The 15397-nt window shown below is 45.1% G+C and overlaps 3 protein-coding genes across 3 annotated transcripts in view; 2 read left to right on the top strand and 1 right to left on the bottom strand.

Moving 5' to 3' along the window:
• racgap1 (Rac GTPase activating protein 1) overlaps positions 1-8534 on the top strand; it is an 8815-nt gene extending 281 nt beyond the window's left edge. Inside the window, exons 2-17 of the mRNA XM_060046564.1 lie at positions 422-515; positions 602-804; positions 1134-1276; positions 1418-1487; positions 1993-2046; positions 2289-2366; positions 2447-2576; positions 4419-4561; positions 4970-5134; positions 5237-5332; positions 5608-5806; positions 6521-6626; positions 6848-6980; positions 7232-7319; positions 7461-7560; positions 7666-8534. Of these exons, the coding sequence (XP_059902547.1) occupies positions 428-515; positions 602-804; positions 1134-1276; positions 1418-1487; positions 1993-2046; positions 2289-2366; positions 2447-2576; positions 4419-4561; positions 4970-5134; positions 5237-5332; positions 5608-5806; positions 6521-6626; positions 6848-6980; positions 7232-7319; positions 7461-7560; positions 7666-7741 (1872 nt within the window). The 5' untranslated portion in view covers positions 422-427 and the 3' untranslated portion in view covers positions 7742-8534. The remainder of the gene's footprint in view (positions 1-421; positions 516-601; positions 805-1133; positions 1277-1417; positions 1488-1992; positions 2047-2288; positions 2367-2446; positions 2577-4418; positions 4562-4969; positions 5135-5236; positions 5333-5607; positions 5807-6520; positions 6627-6847; positions 6981-7231; positions 7320-7460; positions 7561-7665) is intronic.
• Positions 8535-8964: 430 nt separating this feature from the next.
• si:ch211-210c8.6 (uncharacterized) lies at positions 8965-11453 on the bottom strand. Its single transcript, XM_060047011.1, has 5 exons — positions 11230-11453; positions 10258-10363; positions 9916-10022; positions 9589-9761; positions 8965-9464 (listed from the first exon to the last, which is right to left on the bottom strand). Exons 1-5 carry the CDS (start codon positions 11384-11386, stop codon positions 9186-9188), a joined length of 822 nt encoding a protein of 273 aa, XP_059902994.1. The 5' UTR covers positions 11387-11453; the 3' UTR covers positions 8965-9185.
• On the top strand, positions 10383-14992 carry bin2a (bridging integrator 2a). The gene is made up of 12 exons (XM_060046888.1): positions 10383-10596; positions 11604-11727; positions 11804-11884; positions 12020-12074; positions 12261-12355; positions 12504-12599; positions 12841-12948; positions 13063-13148; positions 13250-13325; positions 13446-13528; positions 13618-14227; positions 14361-14992. The coding sequence occupies exons 2-12, from the start codon at positions 11644-11646 to the stop codon at positions 14412-14414; spliced, it is 1428 nt and encodes a 475-aa protein (XP_059902871.1). The 5' UTR covers positions 10383-10596; positions 11604-11643; the 3' UTR covers positions 14415-14992.
• The last annotated feature ends 405 nt before the right edge of the window (positions 14993-15397 follow it).

Here is a 15397-nt window from a genome sequence, read left to right as displayed (position 1 = left end):
CCCAGTTTAAACAGTGTTTGTGACCGTCTTGAGTCGGGACGGTGTGTTGTTAGCCTGTGGATGCTACGGGCTATAGTCGTTCATAGACTAAGTTAACACGTCTGGGATTAAAGAGATGCGATTAAACAGCCTGTCACAAACAAACAAAAGCTGTTGCTCTATGTTTTGAAGAAATACAAAACCCGCTATTCTAACGATACTTTATGGTGACGTCACATTGAGGTAATGGAAACCGCCAGGCAATTAATAGTTGGAGCAACGGATGTATGGTCTATTTCGATGCTTTAAATATAGGCCTCACTCTGATTATTTTATAGTAAGATAGAAGTTTGGTTCAACAGGATTAATAGCTAAATCCTGATGAAATGTCTAATCTGCAGTTACCTTGAGGTCTTTATGTATGTCTTTTTTTTCATTTTAGATTACCATGGAGACTGTTGGGGTAAACCTGCACATATTACTGGAACCGTTGATGTCCCAGATTGAAGTGCTCAACAATGAGTGCATTGAGCCTCGTGAGTATACACCACAATTCTTCTATTGTTCTTCCATCGTTTCATTGTTTCCTGTACATAAACCAGTCTGTGCTCTCTTTTTCCAGAGTTTATTCAGATGGCTCTCAACTTTGACGAGTGCCGTCGGAAGTGGCTGAGGCTGGAACAGGACCTGGGCTCCTGCCAGGAGGTGCTCGCTAAAACCCAGACAGAAAGGGGATCGCTGGAGGTCAAACTCAAGCACGCCCGCAATCAGGTGGACGTGGAGATCAGACGGCGACAGAAGGCAGAGGCAGAGTGTGAGAAGCTGGTACGTCGGTCGGATGTTATCTCGCTGATATGTACAAAAGCATTATTCAAGTGTTTTTTTCGTCAGCTCTGTTATCCAGACATGTTAATGGGGCGGCATGTGTCTCAGGAGGTAGAGCGGGTTGACTGGTAACCTGAAGGTTGCTTGTTCGAGTGTCTTATGTTCGCCTCACCCTGATTGCTCCTGATGGACTGGCTGTCGCCCTGCGTGGTTGACCTCGCTGTCGGTGTGTGTGAATGTGTGTATGAATGCTTGTAAGTCACTTTGGATAAAAGAAAAATCCCCTAATTGTAGATGTAATTGTTGATATGATTGTCCTCCTGTGACAGGATCGTCAAATCCAGCTGATCAGGGAGCTTCTGATCAGCGAGGGTTCCTCCAACAGCATCCAGCTGAATGAGGAGCAGCGCTCCGCACTCGCCTTCCTCAATGCAAGATCTCACGCTGTACCGAACATGAACACCAGCCGCAGGCAAGTTCTCTTCATAATTACGTTTATATCGGAGATTTCTTTCTGTTCTGTCCACTCCTGTGAATCAACACTTACAAACTGGTTCTAGTGCTCCTGAACGAGTGGTCTCATCTATGTGTGTATCCTGCTCCTTCTGAATAGGCTGTTGACCATCGATGAGTCTGCATCCATCTTGTCAGACATCAGTTATGATAAAACCGACGACTCACTGGTGAGTTTTATTTCTGTCTTAATCCAATCATCTTCAAATTTTTGTCATTATGGTCTTGCGTATGTTTTAATGTAGTCTCACAAATCAGACATTAGATTGATATGCAAGTTTTTAGGCAGACAAGCTCAAATCTGGGTGAACGTGGTGTTTCATTTTCTTTAGCTTCATTTTCTTTTTTTCCACCATATCCTTTTGATGGAGACTAGCAAAAGGAGACTAGATCTCCAAGCATTCATTTGGTGAACACAAACGGGTCCAGCATTAGTTAACTAAAACCAAAATGTATGCAGCGGGTAGCCTAGCCCACATGTGAATGAGTTTTCTTCAGTAGAATATCTGTGTAATGAAACAGGAAACGAGGTGTAGCACTTCGCCTCGCAGATCCTGGTTGCTGGATCCAAGATGAGGTTTAATGATGCTAGTGGATTGAATATATTTCCTAAGCAGTTCTTTAGGTTTTATTGATTCTCCATGTCCAAGCTAATCCTAATCTGGTTGGTTGCAGGACTGGAACTCTTCGGCCGCCCCCGCAATGCGACTCAGGAAACGACAAAAGAGGGTAAATGCTGTGTAGACCAAGGCCCAATCCCATTTCTACCCCTTACCCCTCCCCCTTGTTTTAAGGGGTAAGGGTATTGGTCCTTAGGTCCAATCCCATTTCTAACCCTTCCCCTTACCCCTTCAAAACAAGGGGGAGGGGGAAGGGGAGAAATGTGATTGGGCCCAAATGTCTCCTCTGAATTTGTGTAATCTGTTGCCATGCGACCTGCATGCTAATGGACCTCGATATCTGGCCCGCAGCGCTCCTCTAGAAACCAGGTCGATGGCCCTCCCATGATCGCCAAGAGGTCTCGCTCGGCAGGCAGGAAGTCCCACAGGGTGAGTAATGCCCCCCTGGGGCTGCACAGCGGGCAGGAAGCAGTCTGCGCCGCCCTGGTCCCACTGTTGTCCTTCTGCAGTTACAGGAGAACGAGTCTCTTGTGGCCAAAACCACGTTGACGGTACCGGCCGGCGGTGGACCGGTGGAGGCCGTTTCCACTATTGAGACGGTCCCAACACCATATTGGACCCGCAGCAAGAGGATAACTGGTGAGGGCTCTATGTATAGATGGATAAAGGGATGGATTTACCTTGATGGATGGATGGGTATTCATCTCTATAGATTGATGGATATATATTATTAAAGTATTGATCCCCAACCCTTAGAAAAATGACACCTGGATGTAATTAACTAAGATATTAATCTGGCAGTACAATGAAGATATGTGAATATCATTACGGCAGTATATTAAGCTATTAATATACTGCCAGATTGATGTTTACATATTTGTATTGATTTATTTTTGGAGCAGATCACTTGTCTGTCAATCTAACCCACTGCAGAACGTTGAGGCATGACTCCAGGGCCGGAGGCATCACAAGGGATGTGCATTGATTCCTCCACAATTAGATTTGCGAGATCTGCAAGGCCAGATAAACTAAAAGAACAGTGGTGTGGTCGATATTATTGGCAGTTGGGATTAGGGTTGAGCCCCGAACCTCGGCCCCAGTAGGGCAGCGGTTCAGACGTAAAGCTAGTACCGAGATCTTATAAGAACGCACATTTCGGTGCCTCATAACGCTGCCTGACTTTTTTTTTAACGCCCCCCTGCCCCGCCCCCATGTTGTTGCCGCGTCAACTTGCGTTAGTGCTGGGCGGTATACCGGTTCACACCGAATAACGCTGTGTATTTTCGTTATGATATGATTTTTTTTTTATATATATATATATATATATATATATATATATACTACTGCCATACGGGTGTATTTGATTACACAACGTTCAGAACACTGCTCGACACTGTTTCAGACGGGACCCTTTTCAATGTTGCGCTTCTAAACATGCATGGTACGACCACGACTCGTTGACCTATTAAAGAAGCGTCGACTGCGACTTTCTTTATAGGTCCATGACTGAGGCGTGGTATTTCAGGCCAAATGGTAAAAGAGTGTGTCACGGCTTTCAAACATATAAACCATATAGCCTATGGGCGCCTCGGGACGGACTTGTCAACGCGCTGCGGCATCACTTACTTGATATTGTTTTGATTGGAGGTCGGCAGGTTGTAGTGGGTGCGTGCGTGAATGTGGCTGTGGGCTCGGGTGCTGCGAGCGTATGTGATTTCAAAGTAACAAACGAACTCAAAGCCCATGCATGCATGCATGCATGCATGCATGCATGCATGCATCCAAAACTATCTGTTCAAATCCTAATAAACAAATCAAAACAGAATCGCTTATTCGCTTCAAATACTTTATCTTTTCAAAAGTTAGGAATTAATACGGCACGGTACTGAGTGGTTGAAAACAATGTTGGCGTCTCCTGTGGCTGCCTTGCGCACCTGCGTAATATTACTTAACATGAGCAGTAATGTTGCGCCATGCAGGCAAGTTTAAATGCGAGCGGCATAGCTGCGTGCCTGCCTGCATTCAGCAAGTAATTATTATCATTTGTAAATTAGTATTATTATTTAAAGAATATATATTTATCAGTCACAGCAGCCTTTCGTCTTCGGGTAAGTCGAGTAATTGAATGCCAACCGTAAATCTTGCATATCAAGTAGGCTAGCAAACACTGTTGCCATTCAACAGCGTGTGTGACAACGTGTGCTATGTCCTAAACTTCAACTTAGTGTCCGCTGACTTTCTGCTTAATGTGAAACTCATAACAAGTCGTGCATGTGTGTGCGGTTTCATTTTTTTCGAGAACCGTTTTAACACCGGAACGGTTTGAAAAGTACAGAGTAGGCAGTAGGCACCGGTATCGGATAAAACCCAAATGATACCTAACTCTAGTTGGGATGCTATGCACTGGTTTTGTTTAAAATAGAGACTCTGAATGTTCAGCTAAGAGGTCTTCAACTCCCCCTCACCCTCTCTCCTGTCCAGAAACCATGGAATGGGACTCTAAGTCGGTCCAGTCAGTGGAGATCTTCAAACAGCCCAGTGTCCCCGATAGGGTGACGCGAGCGGAGCCAAGTACTCCACAAAACACTGGGAGCATGCGTGTCCACGAGTTTGTCTCCAAGACGGTAAGAAAAACATAGTTTGAAATTGACTTTAGTCAATATGTGGTGTTTTTTGTATACGTGTTGTTTTATCATCAAGCAAATGGATCCAAGTCTTGTTGGTGGAGATTGCATCAAAAGCTAATTGTACTGTTAAACAAGCAAATTTGTGGAAGTGATTGCATTGGGTTTGTGTTTAAGTTTTTATTCTGTAACTGCTTTGGACAAGGTTGCTTAATATCATTTCTTTAGTTAAAGGCATTCAGGGTGTGCCCTGTTCCCTCATGTGGAATTTGATTGGCTTCTATAATGGTGACAAAACGGATGTATACCTTTTCTTTGCTTGCCATCTGTGTTCATTGTTGTCCACATATGTTGAGGGAACGCTGTCGGTCTATGTTGGTGAAACCGTAAATCCCGTTTGGTTTTCAGGTCATCAAGCCGGAGTCCTGCGTGCCCTGCGGCAAGAGGATCAAGTTCGGGAAGATCTCCCTGAAGTGTCGCGACTGCAGGGTGGTCTCCCACCCGGAGTGCCGCGAGCGATGCCCCCTGCCGTGCATTCCCACCGTGGCTGGCACGCCAGTCAAAAACGGCGAGGTACCACTCCTGCTGATATCTTGGGTCATTGTGCTAAACATCACATTCCCTCGAGGCCTTAAGCATGGTTGTTGACCCACTTGGCATGTCGCGTTTGTCCAGGGAACGCTTGCGGACTACGTCTCGGTCACGTCGCCCATGATCCCACCGCTGGTGGTCCACTGCGTCAACGAGATTGAGCAGCGGGGCCTGAATGAGGTGAGGGTTGATTAGCAAAAAGCTTGTGTCAGAAATCAATGGAGCAGCAACCCCCAAGATTCACTTCTCATCCTGACATGTAAATGGTAACTTATATCCCATTTCTATTCGGTCACTTAAGAGAAGAATTGACGGTGGCTTTTGCCTCGTTAAAGCCCTTTTTAAAATGCAGGCCCACTTAAAATGTCTGTCTATGCGAGTCTGACTGGACCGTGCTGGCTTGGGTTTGTGCTCTGAGGGACGGGGCAAAGACTTACTCTGAAGTTGTCCCCCAGACGGGACTGTACCGCCTCTCTGGTGCCGAGCGCACCGTGCGGGACCTGAAGGACAAGTTCCTGCGCAGCAGAACTGTTCCTCTGCTCAGCAAAGTGGAGGACATCCACGCCATCACCGGCCTCCTCAAGGACTTCCTGAGGAACCTGAAGGAGCCCCTCCTCACCTTCCGCCTCAACAGAGCCTTCATGGATGCAGCAGGTGTGTGTGTGTGGGGTCTTTAGGTGTTTACATTGAGGCTTGTCCTGACTCCACCATATCTATCAATCCAAAACGTATCTTCTTCTGGCTTGATTTTTCATTCATTATTGGCGCACACTATGAAATAAGAATTGTGTGGTGGTATTGTGGTTGTATTGAGTAGCCTTCATCCTTCTAGGGATGTTCATGTTGGATTCATGGCTAAAATGCTGGGAAAAAACATCCAGAGACTTGTATATGTAGATCTATTGGGGAGAATTTCCTGATCTCAGGATCAAAAAACTTCTGTCACCCCTAGGAGAGGGTGTTATAGTTAGACTCAGCAGGCCGTGGCTGGATAGTATTTTTTTTATTTACATATGGGCACAGCCATACGTTGTTCAAAAAACTCACCAAGAGATTTCTTGCTCTCTTCGCTCTTGCCACTCTGGTTAGGAGTAAACTAAAAACAAAGAAAATGTAATGGCATGAATCATAATAATCATAATTATTCCATTGCTCTACTTGAGTAGTTGGAAACCTTGACCTGTCCTCTGCATACTTACCTCAGCCAGCACACATCTAGAGGTCTAACAGGAGGTTCAACTAAAACTGTCCAACCAAACTTGGTTACACATCATGAATCATTTGAAGTGTTAATATGTTACACTTTTCATTGCCTCAGCATTTCTCCTCACTTACTATCTCCTGACATTGTGTTTTTGTTTTCCACAGAGATCTCAGATGACGACAACAGCATAGCTCAGATGTACCAGCTCATCAGCCAGCTGCCGCAGCCCAATAGAGACACGCTGGCCTTCCTGGCGGTTCACTTCCAGAGGTCAGTAGTTACTGTGTACTCCCATCTTATTGCCCCGTTACTTGTATGGGCCAATAGCCTGGGTATGCCCAGGCAGTTGAATCATAATTTCAACGGAATAATTGGCACTAACAACTCATTGTGATGTAAAATGACGCCGTTCAGCATTTGGATGATTGGGACTTTCTCCCCCCAGCTCCAGTAAGAATCAGAATAATGGCCGCTTGTGTTTCCATCTCCAGAGTTGCTCAGAGCGTGGCCACCAGGATGGACGTCAGCAACCTGTCTCGAGTGCTGAGCCCCACGCTGGTGGGCCACGCGGTGGCTAACCCCGAGCCCATGACCATCCTGCAGGACACCAAGCGCCAGCCCAAGGTACGGCTTCAGACGCCCTCGGCAAAGCCCCTCCAATCACGAGATGAGCCAAGCTTGGGCCATGCAGCCCCCGGGCAACAGCTCCCATATCTAACCCTCCTGTCGGTCGACGGTCCGCTGTGACGCCCCAGTTAAATCCCTTTCTGATTGGCCAGCGCCAACGTCTGCACTCGCTGAGCAGTGACCCGACGATACTCGAGAGTAAGGTAGATGGAGTGTGAATCCCTCATGGCTGCCATCTTCTTCTACAGGTGGTGGAACGCCTGTTGGCGCTGCCCTTGGAGTACTGGAGCCAGTTCCTGATGGTGGAGAACGATCACCCCACATCCAACATTCAAAGTAAGAGGCCGTAAAGTGGGAAGCAAATAAGCAGTTGTGCCCAAGACTTTAGTTAAAAACACAGAACCAATTGGGGGATTTCTGAGGGACATGTTTTGTGGGTATATTGTAGGTTTGTCCTTAAATGTTCATTGTTTCCAGTGAGCATGTTGGGCCCGCTCACCACTCCAGAGCACCAGCTGAATAAGACGCCCTCCTCCAGCTCTCTGAAGCAGCGTGTGAAGTCCTCCCTGACGCCCAGGTACACTCGCATTACCTTTTTTTTCAGCTCAACATGTTCCAGCTTTTCAGCCATCTTTGTAGTTCATTTATTATAAAACCTGATAACACAAACTTTGTATTGCAGTTTTGGCAGCAAGAGCAAATCTGCAGTGGGATTTTCTCGGCCGGGCAACTTCTTTGCATCGCCACTCCTTAGGTAATCCTTAGGGGCCTTCTTCAGCTTCTTCGAACCACAGAGATCCTAGCAATGCTTGGATCACGAAAAGAATACTACAGTGTTCAGTGACCTAATATAAGCAGCATTTACGTGTTTTCAACAATGTCCTTGAATATTTTGGATAGATTTCTTTTATTTCAGACTTCTATGTATATTATTTGTGAAAGCTTTATTTTATAATCGCCACGGTAGGTTTGGGTTTATGCACACCTATCATTGCTTCTCAGTCATGCAGGATTATTTTGAATTTTGACATGTCATTTGAAGACTACCTTTTTGTTTTTGCAAGATGTTCAACTCATGTATCACTCAGAAGTTGATCCACATTTAGCATTTAATTCAAAATGTGTAACCGACCAGTTGACGAGTTTTATATTTAGTTTGTAATGTGACGTATAAGACAAATGTAATGATTCATATCTGTTTAGTTTCATTACCGTGTTTATGTACTGTTTAATGTTACTGCCCATTACACTGTTCTCTCATCGTACTGTTAGATGCTAATTTTAGTAGGCGAGTTAAACTATACAGCTTATCTTGGTACCAGTCTATGCAAATGTGCTTTAGAAAACTATTAGTTGCAGGTTTTTTTTTGTATTTGGACCCAGATTTAGCATTAACCATGGCCGATTGTTTAGCTCTTTGTAGGGCTGTGGTTTTTGTTTCATGAGGTTAATTCTACAGCCAAAATATGATTTGGGAATTGCAAGTATTTTTTTATGCAAGTACATTTTCAATGCGAAAAACCTTTTGTAAAATACATTTCTACAACTTTACTTGTTTCAAGTCTCTATCCATTATCAGTTTAACAGGAAATCCTATTAAATTATATATATTATACTACCCACTATATGGATTAAATTAATATTCATTACATTTCAGTAGATTGTGGTTTGACTACCAAACCACTAGACCAATATAGCATAACTCTTGGAGGATGTGTCGATCAACACATTTCACACGAATACCTCTGTGTGGTGAACCCCATCTGTGTTACTGCCATGCTCTGAATTAGGGCTTTGCAAATAAAAAGGCAAACTATCTCATGGGTAGCAACTGTATGGGGTTTTGTGGTGCTGGGTGGTTTTATTATTTATGAATCGCTTAAGCACTTCCCTTAATGTCAGCTTTGTGGGCCAGGCTGAAGGACAAGACTTGTTATGGAGGATTACTTAGTTCTGTCATTCCCGCAATACGCAACGGTAGTTTTGTTTCGAGGTTTGGTGCGTTTTTTTTAATTTGTTTTCAATGCAGCAAGATTATGACAAAGGTGAAGCAATCCTAGTATTCACAGTTGGATAGAAAGTATACAATAGCCCTGAACATATTTCACAAGTCAGTCGGCTAACAAGTCAACAGTGGGTTTCATCTTTAGAAGAACACTGTTCATGTAAACGTTGGGCATCAGTGCCTGGTAAGGGTGTCCGTTAGAACCGAGGAAAGGGCCAGAGCAGAGGGGTGTTCTGCACGTAGCTCTGGAAGGCCGGGTCTGATCCCCACTTCTTCAGGGCCTGCTTCTCCAAGATGGGCACCCCGCTGACGTGGCGGAGCAGGAACCACACAAAGAGGGGCGACACCGCGCTCAGGTACTGGGGGCCCTGCATGACGGACGAGGCGGAGAGCCAGAGGCCCGACCACTGCAGGATCTCTCCCAGGTAGTTGGGGTGGCGGCTGTAGGCCCACAGTCCGTGCTGGATGAATTTTCCCTGTGGGGAAAAAAAAACGACTATTAAACTGGGAATTTATTTTATAACCTTTTCTTACAAAAAAAACAAAAGGGGTGTTTGTTTAAAGCAGGTCAGATTAGATTAGTGTTATCGGTGTACTCACAGCATTATTTGGGTCACGCTTGAAGAACCACTTCTGCTGGTCGGCCACAGCCTGAGTGACGAAGCCCAGGCCCCAGACGCCCCAGCCAATGTAATCCCTCACACCCACGGGCACATCCCGCCTCTCAGCGTTGAGCATCAGTGTGGGCAGCAGGGTCATAAACACCCACACAGCTGTGAAGAAAGGGACAATGAACCGCCTTACATATTACCGCAGGCAATGTCAAGAATACATAATCGAGTAAACTTTCTGAGTCCCTTCCTTAATAATGCATTCCCCTGCACTGCCAAGGCCTGCGTGGGGGAGTGTGAGGACCGCTTTGAGCACCTTGAATGCTCCAGTATACGAAGAAGGTTCCTGGGTTGTCTCTGACGTGGTTGAACCGGCGGTCCTGGCCGTCCTTCAGGATACGCATGAACAGGAATGTCCCCAACCTGCAAGGAGAACAAAGTTGTTAAAGTTAACCCGTAGGATTATTGATTAACCCGACGCTTGTGCCTCACAATCATTCGTTCTACAACACTGACCGAGCCAAGGTCGTTGAAAGGAGACACAAATTGACAGGTTTCATACACAACTGCCTCTTAAATTACTATTTAATAGCCGATATACAGGGATCTGGATTGGATTTGGGGCTGTGGTGGGGGGGGTCCTGGTTGGCATGGTTACCTGATTCCCCATGCGGTCACCAGGCCGGTTTGCACATTCTGCCGGACATGGCCAGCCCCGCCCCACAGGTGACTCAGGTGGGCTAGCAGTATAAATGTTCCTGATCCTTTAAGGGGGACAATAAGAACAAGACAGTTTTCACAGACTCTGAAGGTTGGGAACATGTGTCCTTTACTATGAACTAGTGTGCACGGCTCATCCTGTCATTTGTCAGTTGTGTGAAGGTGTGTTCTTAATAAATCTTTTACTAAAGGAAATTGGTTCCAAAGTTCAAGGGAAACTATCCAAGAGTACGGACCAGTTGAGACTCAGAGGAGGACACGCAACCCACTCTCCAAGGTGATCAATTTCTCTTCCTCTCTTTCTCTTCTATTCAAATTAGATCAGCTTTATGTAGTTTATAGTTTTTTAATAACAGTAGAATATATTGATGTGCGGACAAATTAGTCAATATTAGATCAATTTACTTGGAGTGTATGGACATGTTAGTTTTCTGTTTCAAATTTTAATTCTGACAAAAAAGTGATCATACAAGTAATCATTGATATACTTTGATGTAATTCATTCCATAATGCTGCATTGTAATAATCTCAATAATTTTTGTTCAACATGGAAATGCGTGATGTGAATTCCCAATAGTAGGTCTATAGAGGTATTGACTGCATTACCATCGGACCGGATAGGAGCTATAGAGGCCAGTGGCCACTCTTCCAAACTGATTAACTGTGTCTTTAAATGTAGGCGGGGCATCGGAGCTGTTTTACAACTCGGATGTTTACATAATCCTCATTTTATAACATTGACATACCAATTCGTAATTTAAAATTGTATAACATTGGGGATTTATATATTGTCGTTGTTTGCATTTTTTTTCAAATAAGTGTGACGAATGGGTTAGAATAAAAACTACAACAAAGCACCAACTCGTGGTAACGAATATGTAAACTGCAACAAAACCCAGCGAGAATTTACCTGCCAGGTCATAGAACTTCTCCGTTTTAAAGGCTGCCGCCACAGCCCATCCAGCCCACTGGATGCCCAAATCGGCCACCGCACATTTGACAATCGTGCTCCCCATAATCAGGTCCAGCAGTCCTTGGAGTATCACATGAATATGAGATATTCTCATGAGGCCAACCCTCCTCTGTCCCAAGATATGAACGGACTAAAGGTTCATCCGCGTCCAACTTGTAGGAGTGGCTTGAGGCTTGTAGACAGATGGTTCTTGTAGTCATTCATCACGGGGGGATGCTTTTTAACTTTGCAAGATGTGATGTGAAATGCAAATTATAGTATTGATACGGTATCTTTTCTTCTAACATGCGCTTTATATATTTTCCTTTCAGGAGTAAATTCAAGGTCAAAACATATAAATAAAATAAAACCATGGCAGAGAGTAATAGTCCAAAGGGCGGTCCTACTGTCTTCAGTAAGAAAGTCCAAAGGTCACTGAGCAGAAGCAAAGAGAAGGTACACATATTCAGACAGAAGCATAAAAACATTCTCTTGTCTCTGCCTTCCCTTGACTTGCCTGCTTGTATTACAGGTATTACAAAGGTTCGGCAAGACAGTGGAGTCAAGAGACGATGTCTTTGACAGTTGGCTCGAAAGAGTTCATGAACAGCAGGTAAACGCTTTTGTTAGGGGGCCCATACTCCAAAGCTAGTCTTCCACAGAATTTGCTCAGTTTTCTCGCAAATATTGAAGAATAAGGTCCTCAAGACTCATGATAAAAGTGTGTGTGTGTTCTATTCCTTCCCAGTCTTATGGCACCCGGATTCACAAAGATCTGAAGCTTTACTTGGCAGCAGTCAGAGGTGACCTTGAGTGTTTGTTGTTGGTGCACCCCTATATGTATGCATATGTATGTATCTATATCTATATCTATATCTATATATGTATATATATATACATATATATATATAAGTGTGCTAGTTTGTCCTAGGCTACATACCTCATTTGTGGATGTGGTAACTGTTTTGTGTTTTGAACTTCCCCTAAAGACATGCGCAGCGCTTCAAGACGCCTGACCCAGTCTCTGTACGATGTTTATGAGAAAGACTGGGCGGGAGATGAGGATTTGGGGGCAATCGTGGAGGTCAGATATGAAAAAGAAACGGATCAAATTAGAGGGGTCGGATGGATCTCCAAAACACCACCACCACTTACGTTGTACAAACACAAGCTAGACTTAGCTCCCACCTTTTCACAATGTTCAGAGTAGTAACGCTGGTTGTCTGTTGAAGGGTGAGGACCTTCTGTGGAACGATTACGAGGTGAAGGTGTCTGATCAGGCTCTGCGCACCATGGAGTCCTACATGGGCCAGTTCCCCGATGTCCGGGTAACGCACGCACGCACTCACACAGGCACACATACACACGCATGCAGGCACACACACACACACACACACACACACACACACACACACACACACACACACACACACACACACACACACACACACACACACACACACACACACACACACACTCATACACAAACAAGCACAATATCAATGAACCTATAACACGAACACACAACTTCATTGTTCCAATGATCTACTGTTTGTCTTTCAACTACAGGACAGGATTTCCAAAAGGGGGAGAAAGCTAGTTGATTACGACCACTCCCTGCATCAGCTAGAGTCCCTTCAGACCACCAAGAAAAGGGATGATGAGAAAATAGCAAAGGTCAGGAAGGGTCAGAAATGTCCTGCTGCATCTAAAAATTCCAGTTTGAGTCCCAAACCCCAAATGTCATCTCTGAATATACTCATTGCAGTCATGATGCATTCAAACCCACAGGCAGAAGAAGACCTGAACGAGGCCAAGCATGTCTATGAGGCCATCAACACCGAACTGAAGGAAGACCTCCCTTCTTTACATGAGAGGTGAGGGGAGGACCACGGAGCTACGTCCAGGTGTTCCTGAAGCCTCACCATTATAACTTGTCCTCCGTAAACCTCATTGTTGTTATGTTTGTCTTTCGCAGCCGCATCGGATGCTATGTGTCCGTCTTCTCTGCCATTTCCTCTTTGCGCGACACCTTCTACAAGGAGATGAGCACGGTATACTGCATTCGGCTGTCATCCCTCATTCCTCGAGTTCATCGTGCTGTTTCTTGGGATTATACGGGATGAGACGTTTCTTACCTATTCATCTCTTTGATTTGGTTGTTTCCTCCACAGCTGAACAGCGACTTACAGAATGTGATAAAGGATCTTCAAGAGCAGCATCCAAACCAGGTGTTTGCTGTGAAGGGCTTGCAGCGGTGAGTTCATTTCCCAGGGCCTTTTGTATGTACTGAAACTTCTCTGATCATCCATAATAATTAATATAACCCCTCCCACCACTTCTAAGGTATGGCTCTCTGAAGAGACGGTCGCTGATGTCCCCCAGGCTATGGAAGACCAGCTTCTCTGAATTCCACCAGACCTACAGCCCCAAAATGGGCCCCCAAAGGTTCAGCTTCAAGTCCCCTGACAAGCCTCGCCAAGGCGGTACCCTGACCAGGGAGAGCAGCCTGCGTGGCGGGGCGGCCCCCGCGCGGCCTCGGCCCTCGGAGACGCACTCCTTGGTGCTGGGAGACGAGGACGGCCGGTCCCTCCGCAGCGACGCGGGCGGCTCCCTTGCGGATGCCGTGCAGTCCGGGGGTCGTACCGGGGCGACGGGGGCCGACATGGAAGAAGATCAAAACGGTGGCGGGGAGGAAGACAAGTCTGTGAAGGAAGACGAGGCAGAGGCAGATCCCGCATCACAGGCCCATCAGGAAGATAAAGGCGGTGAGGGGGATACCGTGGCGCGGAGTGAGAGCAGCTCAGAACTGAACCACTCCTTTGACTCAGAGAGCTTGGATCTGCAGCTGTCTGCTGAGGCCAACGGCACACTGTACATTGAAGAGAAAGAAGACAGCCCACCAGCCAACGGACTAGCTGTCGACTCTCTGGGCTCCAAGGAGGTTCCTCAGAAGGTTAGTTCTCTGGGCCAGGGATAGGGCTGAGCCTGACACATATTGACAGAAAAGCACTGCTTTTTAAAAAGAAAATGTAGCACCACTGCCTGGAATCCTGATATTTTGTGTTTGTTTTCTGTCTGGTGTATAGGATGTTCCTCTGGGAAGCCAGCTACTACAGGACTCAAAGAACACAGTGGTGTAACACAACAAACTGGAAGGTTTGTGGGTTTTAAGCCAAGAATCTGTATGGCCTTCTTGTTCTTGTTGTTCTATTTTTTCCTTTGAACATTTGATGAGAAAATTATAATATTTTGTTGTCTAAAAATGTCCAAACTATTAATGAGTGTTAAGCATCGTATAATTTATTTGAAAACAAATCTGCATATTTACTACAATTATGAACAATGCCCCTTCTGGCGAATAGCATATAGGCATAATGACTAAATGTTGACAATAACCTTAATTACCCTTTCGAAAATATAATTGAAGTGTGTTTTGACTCAAGTTATTGTGAAGATGTTTTGACAATAAGTCTGGTCTCTGACTTTAAATGATTTAGTAAATTGTCTGTTTAGTCTGTTAAACTTTTTCAGCCAACCGTTTTAATTTAAAATAACTATGTTTGTTAATGATACACTTAAAATCCCCTTCTGATAGAACATTGTACATTGTATAAATCCCTAGGCCTAATCATTTTCAGTAGTTCATAGAAATGTGTTCAACTAACAATGTTAATGACCCAAGAACCAGAACAATAAAACGAAGTAATTCTCTGTCCAACGCTTGTTGCCTGTGCTTGCTGAGAGGGTTTGTTTGGAGTCGATCAGTTAACATATCCTCCACACAGTACAGGGTCTAAGGGGAAGGGGAGGGACAGGAGCGGCGGAAATCAAGACGGTGTCAGCAGCATAGGCGTGACTCCTGCGTCCTAAAGCACACAGTAGAGACAGGAACCCCAGCCTCGGTGCGTGCGTCCGCCTTCAGTACACTCTATTTCACAGGCACGCTTCGTTCGGTTTCATATGGTTCGATAGTTTAATCTATATACTATACTAACAGTTACTGGATTGCGTACTGAAGAAACATAATCGCATTGTCGTTGTTGCCCAGGTAAGTGTACTTAAACAGGAGCTATTAGGACCAATGTACAGTATTGTTATTTAGTACTAGTAGCAGCTCAACAAG

This window comes from Gadus macrocephalus, chromosome 1 (assembly GCF_031168955.1).
Source record: "Gadus macrocephalus chromosome 1, ASM3116895v1".
In the NCBI taxonomy this organism is placed as follows: domain Eukaryota; kingdom Metazoa; phylum Chordata; class Actinopteri; order Gadiformes; family Gadidae; genus Gadus; species Gadus macrocephalus.
The sequence above is the reverse complement of the archived record's forward strand: the minus strand, read 5'-3'. Positions and strand labels throughout refer to the sequence as shown.

Bases quoted from the DNA above. Each gene is read 5' to 3' on its own strand.
- bin2a (XM_060046888.1), top strand. From the start codon at position 11,644: ATGGCAGAGAGTAATAGTCCAAAGGGCGGTCCTACTGTCTTCAGTAAG. The intron at 11,728-11,803 runs GTACACATATTC...CTTGTATTACAG, and splicing joins TGAGCAGAAGCAAAGAGAAG to GTATTACAAAGGTTCGGCAA. The intron at 11,885-12,019 runs GTAAACGCTTTT...ATTCCTTCCCAG, and splicing joins AAAGAGTTCATGAACAGCAG to TCTTATGGCACCCGGATTCA.
- si:ch211-210c8.6 (XM_060047011.1), bottom strand. From the start codon at position 11,386: ATGAGAATATCTCATATTCATGTGATACTCCAAGGACTGCTGGACCTG. The intron at 9,762-9,915 runs GTGCTCAAAGCG...CTTTCTTCACAG, and splicing joins CGTATACTGGAGCATTCAAG to CTGTGTGGGTGTTTATGACC. The intron at 9,465-9,588 runs GTGAGTACACCG...TTTTCCCCACAG, and splicing joins AGCGTGACCCAAATAATGCT to GGAAAATTCATCCAGCACGG.